An 11996-nucleotide genomic window follows, 5' to 3' on the forward strand; every position below is an offset into this window, starting at 1 on the left:
ATTGAAAAACACTGTTCCACCAAACCAAAAGAAAACAAATTCCTTAAAAACCAAGAAAAATGATCGCTTGGGGACTAAGATAGAAACCAATTTCATGAAAAATTTTACCAGTCAACCAAGACGTTTGGTGATTAAATGGAATTCTCCACAAAAATGGAGCCTACCGCCTACCAAATGGGAAACTCTATAAATATCGATTTATCATTTATAATAAAATCCCCTATTCATTCACTTATTATTTGTCTTTTATTTTTCTAAGATATAAGTTGGATATTTTGGCTCTACTTCCCGCCTTCGCTAAAACCCTAGCCACTTTTTCTTCTTGATACATAAAGCTACCCCTTCCTCTCTGTAATCATCCTCCATCTTCTCTCTGCAGGAATCGAACCCGAAAACTCCGAAATGGACCGTCAAGACGTGAAATCAAACCTAGTATTGATCCTAGATTTCGGGTCCCAGTACACCCATCTCATAACACGAAGAATTCGGGCCCTCAATGTCTTCTCGCTCTGCATCAACGGCACATCCTCCCTCAAATCCATAGCCGACCTGGACCCGTGTGTAATTATTCTCTCCGGTGGGCCACACAGCGTGCACTCGTTGGACGCGCCTTGTTTTCCAACTGGGTTCATGGAGTATATCGAGTCGAATAATGTTCATGTTTTGGGGATATGCTATGGTCTGCAGTTGATTGTGCAGAAAACGGGCGGTGAGGTTAGGGTTGGGGAGAAGCAAGAGTATGGGAGGATGGAAATTGAGGTAGAGAAGGCTTGTGGGTTGTTTGGAAATAGGAAGGTTGGGGATAGGCAGAGTGTGTGGATGAGTCACGGTGATGAGGCCGTGAAGTTGCCGGAGGGGTTCGAGGTCGTGGCAAGGAGTAACCAAGGGTCCGTGGCTGCAGTGGAGAATCGTGAAAAGAGGTTATATGGTTTGCAGTACCATCCCGAGGTATAATTTCGCTCATCATTGGTTCTTTTTCTGGGTATTTATCAAAATTGATTCTTTTTCTAATGATGCATAGAATGATGTGAGTTTTAATCTTGTGACTTTAATTTTTGTGGTATTAGTTTGTGGATTGAAGTAATATCCTGGAGTATTGATTTGAAATATAGAACTTTGATTGGTGCTTGAGAAATTAAATATCAGTAATTATCAGAAGCATGGTGGTGAATGGTTCACGAAGAAAATGAGGAAAAAATTTATTTTTTTATTTTTGGCTGGGGCAGTCGTAGTTTTCCCTCAGTCTCGTTAAAATTTTTATAATTTTGCAGTAACATTCTTTAAGTCGAGGCAATTATTATTTCAGAGGGTATTTATGTTCTCTTTTCTCTCTAATTCTCATAGTTGCTAGTTTGTTGGTTAATCTGCATCAAATAGAAGAATTGATTTTCACTAGTGGATATATATGGAAAAATTGATGTTATTGTGTCTATTAGTCTTCACAGTACGGTGCTTGGATTGACCTCTGCATCAATGTTAGATTTCATTTTGACAGTATATATTACCATATCTCACATTTCAATCAAGTACTAATGTATCTTGTATTAAGTGTTGAAATTTTAGTACAATCTTACTTGAAATTGTTCCAAATATCATGTTTTGATATGACTGTTCTATCTGCAAATTTAAGCCAACTAAAGCTTTGTTTGTTTCAGCCTATACAACTTACTCCATTTTAATAGAAATTTATACAAATTATGCTCAGTTTCATTGGAATTATATAACACAACAGAATTGATTTGTGCATTTGACTGTTTTTCTAACAACTGACAAGTGCAAAGTAACATTAATTTATAGTCAATGCTTGTAACTAAATTCAGTATACTAACAGTCTAAAACATTACTTATCTATGATCTCTGCAGGGTGTCATCTGTTTGATTCTTGTTGATGATCTTATGGATCTTTTGCAGGTAACACATTCCCCTGAAGGAATGGAAACATTGAGATACTTCCTCTTTGATATTTGTGGTGTAACTGCTGGCTGGAAGATGGAAGATATTCTTGAGAAAGAACTGAAAGTTATTAAAGAGACAGTTGGACCTGACAATCATGTCATCTGTGCATTATCTGGGGGTGTCGATTCCACAGTGGCAGCTACTCTTGTATACAAGGCTATTGGAGATAGGCTTCACTGTGCTTTCGTTGACAATGGTTTATTAAGGTTAGACAACATCCACTCTTATCATAGTAAAATGAACCTTCATAAATTGTTTCTTTATTATTTCAAATATTGATGAATTTACCTTCTTAATTTACTATAGCGTTCTAATCATTGAAATTTGTCTTTGTTTTGGTAGGTATAAGGAGAGAGAACGAGTGATGGAAACTTTTGATAGAGACCTTCATTTACCTGTTACATGTATTGATGCCACGGATCAATTTCTAAGCAAGCTGAAAGGTGTAACAGAACCTGAGAAGAAAAGGAAAGTAATCGGAAATGAATTTATATGCATCTTTGATGCTTTTGCTCGAGATTTGGAGAAAAAGTTAGGAAAGAAACCTGCATATTTGGTCCAAGGAACCTTGTATCCTGATGTTATTGAATCTTGCCCACCACCTGGAAGTGGGAGGACTCACTCCCACACCATCAAGAGTCATCATAATGTTGGAGGGCTTCCCAAGGACATGAAACTGAAACTCATTGAGCCGCTTAAACTTTTATTTAAGGACGAGGTACAGGTTTAACTTCTTTATAAGTTTTGGAAACTCTTACATGTTACAAGTTCTTTGCCCCAAATTATTTTCTTTACTTCTGTTTTGGCGTCCTCTTGCAATTGGTTGAAGGTTCGTGAACTTGGAAGAATTATGGGGGTTCCAGTTTCCTTTCTAAAGCGCCACCCCTTCCCTGGGCCTGGCCTTGCAGTACGGGTGCCTGGTGATGTCACTGAAGGGAACCGCTTGGACATTCTACGTAAGGTATATGAGTTTCATAAATATAAGCAGTGCAAGAATATTCAGCAATTTAATATTTTTTTTCATTCACTGTGTTGCACATGTCAGGCGGATGAGATCTTCATTCAGGCAATCAAAGATGCCGGGATATATGATTCAATATGGCAAGCTTTTGCTGTATTCATGCCAGTATTAACTGTTGGAGTTCAAGGAGATCAAAGAACACATTCTTATGCCATCGCACTTAGGGCCGTTACTAGTCACGATGGAATGACTGCAGACTGGTATTTACTCTTCTTGCAAATATTTCATTATGTTTTATGTTATCAGCTCTAGATTGCTTCATGCAAATTGTACTTACTATTCTACAGTGTGCTTCATAACTTTGTCCATGGGTAACTTTGTCTATGGGTACAAATTTTCGTTGTGATTGATTCTAGTTGCTCTTTTGTAAAAGAAATTTTTGCTTGCTTATGTTTTTTCTCTGCAATTGCAAACTTCTAGGTACTATTTTGATTACAAGTTTTTGGCTGATCTATCAACAAGGATTTGCAATGAAGTTCAAGGTGTAAATCGGGTTCTTCTTGACATTACGTCAAAGCCTCCAGCAACTATTGAATGGGAATAACTCCACACAGATTGGATTTGTCTCAAGAAATTTTTTACTTGCCCTCCGCTGTAGATCTTGATGGGTTTTGAGAAGAACATCAACTCGCGGAAAATCAAAGTCTCGTAAGGCCGCGATTCTTCACAAAATTGTGCATTCGACTTATTTATAAAATTTTGACAGTAAAATATTTTCTTTTACCCTCTTGGGTGTTTGGTCTTCACTTAAGAAGCATCTATAGGAGCTTTTAAACACTATACATGTTTATTTTTACCCCCTCGTGGAGCTTGTTCACCCATTATTCAGTGCATGCTTGATATATACGATTAAATTGTACTACTAAATAGTACAATAAATAAGATTTTAACTTTATTTTTCTTTAATATTGTCCATATCATAGTGGATTTAGTTATCCCAAATTGAGTGACGAATCTCTTTTTCCTATGTTTGGTTAATTTTGTAAATTAATCATGTTTTGTAGGATTCACATATATTATTCATTTATTCGCTATTCATTTATATTTTTATGTAATTTAAACTATTTATAAACACTACTAAAAAATGCTTATATCTCTTTAGAGATTAAGTGGAAAAGAATGTTAAGGTAATCTTAGAAATAATGACTCCCTTCAAAATTAAGTAATAAATTTATCAGAACGTGAAGTGAAACAAAAGAAAAGGGGACGACCCCTTATTGTCGCAGAAATTTTAGGGCATCATCCACTTGAATTATAATTGAACATTATTAAAATTAGACCATGCACATGCATCTCTGTTGCAGATTATTCAAACAATATTAGAAAATGAAAAAAAGAAAAAAAAAATTCATAATGACAGTCGTCCGATCCATTGAAGACAACTAAAAGTGGTTTCTTTTTCTTGTTTAAAGGACTCCCACTTTGCTTTTTTAGTATTAATAACTTATCACTTAATTGGCATTAGCCATTAGTTGTTTTCAAAATTTTCACATAAACACCACCTAATCAAGATTCTATTTTTGAAGCAGCCCCATTTTCCCATTTTTATTATTTATTTTTTTATTTTTTAAATTATCACAACAAAAACAGGATGATGTTTCACGATTGACATTGTTTGCCGATTCTTTTTACATGTGCATTTACAAAATGATTGATGTATTAGATTGAACGAAACATGTCCAAGTATGACCATATTGTGTTCATTTTCCGGACAACTTGTTTTCAGGTGGCCCGCCCTTAGCCTCTAGCAAGGTTCCAGGCAGCCGGGGCTCCCCCATGGCTCAAGACATTTGAGACCTCTAATTCACATTCATGCAATGTCCTTTGCTTACATAATTAGAAGAAATTATGAAACAGTGTCTGATGAAATGGATAAAGTTCAGCAAGAATTTGGCCGTCTGAAACGGCATAAAGTGCTAATTTTTCACCTACGTAAATTTTTTTCTTTTCCCTTTTCTTTGAGAATGTAATTAGTTGGATTTTCAAGAAAAATCTGGGTTAAAACCATGTAAGATCTCCAACTCGAAAACTCCCTTTATTAGACTGAATTACTTAGAAAATTCCCCTACAAACACCTACAGAAGTTGCAGAACACAAATTCTCCACAAATATACACATTCAAAGTCATTGCTCGATTTTGGTCTCAGTTTGGGGATGATCTTCAACATCTCCGAATGACTTTCTGTATTGCTTGTGTAATCAAACCTGTTGATGCAGTTTTCGATCCCTTGAACTGCAAAAATTCTTAGGCAGTGTTAAAGAATGCTGTATATGTTTACACAACTATGATCAAGTGCAACAAAACATGTTAAAAATGGAAGTTTCTATATCCTTTGACCCATTGAGTGAAGTAATTCAAAAATTTCTTGATGTTATGAGAGCAAACCTGAGCTTTTATAGTCAAAGAGAGTATCCCATCAGTGTTTGAAGATCGAACGGATTGAGAATCCAGATGTAGTTTGCTTGTGGCTTCCATGACTTCAAGCAACACACTCTCTCTCCAAGGGCACTTCATCTCTATCAACACATCCTTGTCGACTACATTAATAGTTATATTATCAGTCAAAGAATCTCTCAACAGACTGCAGCCATTGTCAGTTCTCGGTTCTTCCTTATCATAAGCCTTCCTCTTTTTTGTCAATGGCTTCTTGCTGTTTCCGCTCTTTTTAGAGCCATAATTGTCAGAAGTTCTCTCAATGGCATCGCAAGGTTTAATTCTTGTTCTTGACTCTAGCATGCCTACATCACTGTTAGATTCCAGCTCTTCTATCCTTTTCTCGAGCTCCCTTAGGCGCTCAATCGTGCGATCAAGCACTGATATTTTGTCAACCTGCAATCATAAAAACCAAGAATCTTCTTACAGGGTCATGTTTCATCATACAGTACTAGACCATACTAGACATTACTATGAACAAAATTTTAACCACCTAAGAAACATACCATTAGTGCTTGGTATTCAGTATTGGACACGACAGGACTATATAATTAGCAAACATTATATCCAATCTTACCAGCCATACATGCTAATATAAGAGGGGGCCAATAAAAAGGAAGTGCAGTTTTAATTACCTTGCCACCGGAAGGGACTAAGGATCCAAGAATCAAAAATCTCTCGTTTATTTTTTCTCTGCGCTTTCTCTCTGACAAGACATGGTTTCTATCAATTTCATCTATTTCTGGTTTAGAAATGCCATCTCGTTTGCCATCACCTTTACTGGATTCAAGCTGACAATTTTCATGCATTCTGGCAACTTCGATAAGCACTTTTTTTAATAATCTTTGAGGAGTATGAGTTTGGGGAATCTGTGAACTTGATAATCTGTCCTTCCTCCAACTAATAAAGCTCGACTCCTTGTTACTATTGCCGAAGTAGGGTCCAAGAATCAACTGTTGAGAACTTTTCAAAAGATTGGAAAGAACACTGTGATAATGAATGTCATCGCCTCGGGAATCAGAAGAGTTCAGTTTCTGCTGACCGGATTCTTGAGTGTCATGCATTCCATTATCAATTACCTTCTTTTCGTTTGAAACTGGGACAATATCTTCAGGATTATCACAGGTTTGAGAAATACAGTCACTGGAATTTGCAGAATTGTTGACACAGTTGCTGATTTTATCATCCATAAATTGCCAGCTTTGCATTTGAGAAGCTTCCCCGTCAATGTCTTCTACAATATTCAATTCCTCATCCGGTTGTTTAGCTCCAAAATCATTCGAACCATTATTGGGAGAATAAATATTTACTTCTGGATATTCCACAAGCTGATTAAGACTAGTTTCTGGCACGTTGACTCGATGATAAACAAGGCCATTATCATTTCTCACATTTTTGGGAATCTGGTCTGGAATCTTGGAAACATTAGGGTATGGAACCTCGAGGAAAGAAGTTTTTATGTTCTGAATGAGTTTCTTATCCTTCAGAACCTTCGATAATGAAACAAGTGGCAAATTAAGACAAACAATGTGAGTATGTTACTGAAACCAACTTTTGACACCTAGAGCATATATTTAACAGTGGCTTACTAGCTCAGTTGCTCCCAGCTCTACTACCCCCCCTAAATGTGGAAAGCACACTACTGTCTGCAAATCAAAGAGAAGGCATAATATTTTCAGTGACGTACTACTTTTGAACATAGTACATTACAAAATAGAATTTTTTTAATTTAACATCTTGTTGTCCTAAACATGTTGTACATTTAATATATGGAGTTGCAATAAGGACAAAGATGCATACCTGGATTGATGCACTCTGCAGAAAGCAATGGAAATCCAGCCAGTCATATGACAAAGATATTGAAAAGTAAAGAAAGGTAAGAGTTTTAGAAAATGATCCTAGACAAACATTAAATTAAGAGTCGCCTACTTGCCTTTGCAAGCAAAGAACGAATGAAAACCTTGGTGTCTGCTTGGTGAGCATTGCATAGCCAGATAGTCTGATTTTTTGCTAATGTCTTTCCCGGCAACCTTTACATTGTCCATGAAAATAAAAATCAATGGTTTTCTGTAAGTCATTGTATTGAAGCACAATTAAAATTATGCTAATCATAGCCAATTAATATTTCTTATCTCCATCAATACTAATCATTACAATTTCAGAGAAACACAAGTAATTCGGTTGTTCTGCCTGCAGTTGGGAGAGCTATGGTCCCATTAGGAAGGCAACAAAATTCATATTCGCAAACAAACAACAAATGACAAAGTAACAGCATAGACACAAAGATGTAACATATTAATGATAATATAAGATAAAAACTACTTTAATGATTTTACTACCATTTTTGGTAAAAAGAGACGGCAAAGCTCTGTCATTTTCTTCACCATGTATACAAGATGTTTGGTTTTGCTTAATAGTATGTCAAACTTACTTTTCAGTTACATCGTTTGCCAGATGTGATTTTCAGAATTACTCTTTTTTACCAATTAAGACTCACTTTTCTAGAAAAGCAACTTTTAAGCACTGCCAAATATGATCACAAGTACTCAAATCAAAGACATCAAGGTGCTATTGAAGAAAAATTTGTATAAACTTCAAAGCTTAGGTAAAAGAAGAATTACCCTTGGCCAACGTTGAATGCAAATGACATACAAACCAAGTAATACCACTCAGCATCAGTGAGATCTTCAGGGGATAATGCAGCCGTTGGCCTTTTAGCCTGTGGGTTGGTTTCCCCTGCAGATAGGGATGTGTAAAGTTCTCTCAGCTGCTCACTCCTCTGCAACCCGAGCTGATCCGAATTCAGTTCTTCGGCCTGAACCGTTTTTCTTGTTTTAATGTCTCCATTATAGTACCCATCACCCCATTTCAATACCCTAATAAATTACATTCACATGTTAATAAAGACATAGACAACAGAAAGCTGCATAATAATCATGAGTTGTAGCAGCAACAATCACCCAAAATTTCCCTATTGAAGCATGTCCAAGGAAATTCCCAAAAAAATAAAGTGGAACAAAGTCATGAAAAAGATATATATGGTCCTGCCCAAAAAGTATCCTTAATCTTTACCGAGGCTGAGATAGTGAATAAAGCAGATATGGAAGAATTATTAGGAACAGATTATCCCTTTAGTGTTGTGAAGAAGATATCCCATTAAGATCAGATACAGATGCGAACAATCTATCTACATTATTGATAAGCTTCTCTAAAAGTAAGCAAATTCAAAACAAGAAAAAAATAAAAAAGAAGTCAACAATAATTTCATTTCACAGATGTTTCTGTAAACTAGTCTATAATCTCTAAGAAAATCTCCAAGCCTGAACCGCCCACCCCACCTACACCCCCAAGAGGGCAAAAATGATAGCAATACAAAGAACCAAAAAAAAACTCCTTTTTTTCTTGGGAGTGGGGTGGGGGAGAAAAGATTGAAACTTTACCCAGGTTGTTCAGATGAGATGGACCAAAAAATTGCATAGCTCCACTCAATGCTTCTAACAGCAATAGCAAGCTGTTTCTTTAGGTTCTCTGGGACTTCCTCCTGGCTCTGGTTTTCCATAGCCACTCGAGAAATGTTAGGTGTACTCCTTTGGTGTAAGCTGACAGCCATCTGATAGGGGTGAGGCCCACGACCTTACACCTAGCTTTTTTCTAGCCACTCTTGGACTCGGCTCGGCCACTATGAGAAAGAAAATGAATTAGAAAATTATAATTGAAAACTGGAAAAATGTATATCCCATCTTTAAGAGGTTGCTATACATACTATAATTATTTGATTGACCTGAAAAGAACTTATTTTCTATTCTTAATCATAAAAATTATAAACTTTAGCTAAAGCTAAAATCTAACAAATTTGTGGAAAAAGATATGGGTGTGAGTGCTTAGACAACTTAAGCCCAGTAGTGGTCATGGGTAAGGCGACTTAGGTTTGAGGCAAATCGATAGTTTAAAATATGAAGTCGAAATTTTCTAATTATCCGTTATAATAGATGAGTTGCGTTATGTTACATTATTTAATAAAAAAAAACGTAATAACTGTGTACTTGAATTAAATTTTTGGTTTTGCTATATGACATTTGTCTTATTTGAACGTTATATAACTACTGTAATAATTTGTTATAAGTATTAATTAAATTAGTGTATGAGTGAGTTTTTCGAATCTTAATGTACCATCAGAGTTAAAAAATTTAAACGAGTAGCGCAATTTAAATCTCGCAAATTTAAGCAACTCTTGAGTTTTAAGATTGAATTTTATAATTGGATAGTCTGGATTATTGCTGCAATAAATAGAGTAGAAATTTGCACTTCGTCTCCATACTTACGAAATGTTATAAATCTATAATTATTATTATGTTATTTTTTTAATCATAATTTATTATTTTCTCCATTTTGACCATTGACTGTCAATTTTCCATTTTTATTAAATAAAGAAAAACAAAAGAAATAAGTAATACCACATAAAATTAGGGTTGGATTTGGTCCGATTAGGTCAATTTTAAAGAAAATTGAACTGGATCAAAAAATTTTGGATATTTAATAAGTGGAATCATTGGGCTCTAATTTAATTATGGAATCCTTTGAGTTCGGTTCTATTCAATTCTCGGGTTTCGTACTACAATTAATTTTTTAATATTTATAAAGTTACATTAATTTAACTAATGACAGTCTAATTTTAACTCTTATAAAATAACATGGTTCAATCTTATGTATCTTTTACGTCCTCTTTGTTAAAGTCTTTATAGATTTGATTGTTAAAATTACAAGAAGGGGAAGATATCAAACTCACAATAATTAAGAGAGTCCCAATCGAGTTTCAATTCGATTTTTTTAGAACGGTAGAAATGACACTACGGTGAATAATATATTTTGGTAAAAATTAGATCAATTTGATTAAGTTGAGATTAGACTGAAAATTAGTAATGGAAAAATCATATTTTTGAGTTTGAGTTAAATTAATTAGCTAACAAATTTATTTAAAATGAAATAAAATAATTTAACTTATTTAAAATAAATAAATTAATAAGTTACAGAGATTTAATTCTTCAGTTCTTAATCTAAAATCGAGAACTAAATCGATCGATTCAGATACCTGTTCGCTTATTTAATTTAAGAAGTACTGTTCGGTTCGATTTAGTTTGAGTCATGTACGATTTTGTTCTATTCAGGAGTTTTGTTCAGCCCTACACAAAATAAAATAAAAAATCGCAAGTGAAATCTCGTAACTATTTAATTACATTTTAATTATTAACATATTAAAAAGAGAAATTGCAGATACTACTAACTACTTAGATAAAGATTTGTATAGTTTAAAACGGTCACCTAGATAGTGGTACAAAATATTTGACTCCTTTTTAAAGAAGTAAATTTGATCATTGTATATACTTTCAACACAATGATGCTGATAACAATTATTTGATCTCATTGCTCTACGTGGACGACATGCTCTTGATTAGTTCATCACCTAAGTGAATAAATACCATAAAAACAAAGTTAAATGGAGAATTTTAAGTAGCGAATTTGACATGAAAGACCTAGGTAAAGCTAAGAGAATCTTAGGCAAGGAAATCGAAAGAGATAGGTCAAATTCTACATTGTTTTTGCATCAATCTCCTTAGATTTCTAAGGTTTTGAAATGATTTGATATGAATTATTACAAATTTGTCACATTACCTTTAGCTAATCATTTTTTATTATCTAAAGATTAGACTTCATGCAATGAACGTGAAGTAGAATACATGAGTATGATTCCATATTCTTATGCGATCAGTTTCATAATGTATTTGATGGTTTGCACTATACCAAGCTTTTGCTTTAGTACTCTTAGTAGGTACATGTCTAATCTGGGTCTCGAACACTGAGAAGCCTTAAAGTGGCTACTAAGGTCCTTGAAGGGCAATAGTGATGTAGGTCTAAAATTTGGTGCATGTAAAGAATGAGTGAAATTGAAAGATTTTGTAGATGCGGACTATGTGGAGAATAGGGATGGTAGGAAATCAACTTTCTCTTATGTGTTTACCCACAACACATTGTTACACTGCTCACGACAGAGTCATAATATATTGCCACTACTAAAGCCATTAAAGATGTTCTATGGCTTAGAGGCTTGCTTCATGAATTGTGTCTCTTGAATGATTATGTGGTAGTGTATTTCGATAGTCAGTCTTCTATACATTTATGCAAAAATCCCGTCTTTCACGAACACACCGAACACATTGATGTTAGACTACATTTCATTACAAATATCATGTCATAAGAAGTGGTAAGACTTGAAAAGATGCATGGACAGTACAATCCTTTAGAAATGGGCACAAAGGTGCTATCATCGGTAAAGTTTAGAAGTTGCAAGAATATTCTAAATAGTAGCGAAGGTAATTAATTTCCAATTTTATCATTCCCTTATATTGGAATTATTGCTAATGGGTGTAAATGTATTCTTTGGACACCAATGTGGAGATTTGTTAGACAATTTGTTGTCAAATGACCTCCCCGAACCGTGATGTTCACTCGATTATAATTTTCAGTTGGCTTAGATGAAATGACTGAATGATATATTGACACTACAAAATAAACGACCAAACTCCAATT

The 11996-nt window shown here is 34.7% G+C and overlaps 2 protein-coding genes across 4 annotated transcripts; one reads left to right on the forward strand and one right to left on the reverse strand.

Annotated features, from left to right (window-relative positions):
* The first annotated feature begins 244 nt into the window (after window positions 1–244).
* Window positions 245–3803, forward strand: LOC111398494 (GMP synthase [glutamine-hydrolyzing]-like). Of its 2 annotated transcripts, XM_023025422.1 has the most exons (6): window positions 247–948; window positions 1912–2162; window positions 2299–2674; window positions 2786–2917; window positions 3002–3177; window positions 3398–3803. In XM_023025422.1, the coding sequence occupies exons 1-6, from the start codon at window positions 403–405 to the stop codon at window positions 3519–3521; spliced, it is 1605 nt and encodes a 534-aa protein (XP_022881190.1). In that variant the 5' UTR covers window positions 247–402; the 3' UTR covers window positions 3522–3803. The 2 variants fall into 2 exon arrangements, with proteins under 2 accessions (XP_022881191.1, XP_022881190.1); XM_023025423.1 differs by lacking the exon at window positions 3398–3803 and having other exon boundaries at window positions 245–948; window positions 2786–2912; window positions 3002–3139.
* A 1183-nt stretch (window positions 3804–4986) lies between these two features.
* LOC111398495 (transcription factor GLABRA 3-like) lies at window positions 4987–9102 on the reverse strand. Of its 2 annotated transcripts, none has more exons than XM_023025425.1 (8): window positions 8852–9102; window positions 8033–8287; window positions 7372–7441; window positions 7212–7226; window positions 7001–7057; window positions 6047–6901; window positions 5364–5807; window positions 4987–5210 (listed from the first exon to the last, which is right to left on the reverse strand). In XM_023025425.1, exons 1-8 carry the CDS (start codon window positions 9019–9021, stop codon window positions 5139–5141), a joined length of 1938 nt encoding a protein of 645 aa, XP_022881193.1. In that variant the 5' UTR covers window positions 9022–9102; the 3' UTR covers window positions 4987–5138. The 2 variants fall into 2 exon arrangements, with proteins under 2 accessions (XP_022881193.1, XP_022881192.1); XM_023025424.1 differs by having other exon boundaries at window positions 7345–7441.
* Window positions 9103–11996: the final 2894 nt, after the last annotated feature.

This window comes from Olea europaea, chromosome 8 (assembly GCF_002742605.1).
Source record: "Olea europaea var. sylvestris chromosome 8, O_europaea_v1, whole genome shotgun sequence".
Classification (NCBI taxonomy): Eukaryota; Viridiplantae; Streptophyta; class Magnoliopsida; order Lamiales; family Oleaceae; genus Olea; species Olea europaea.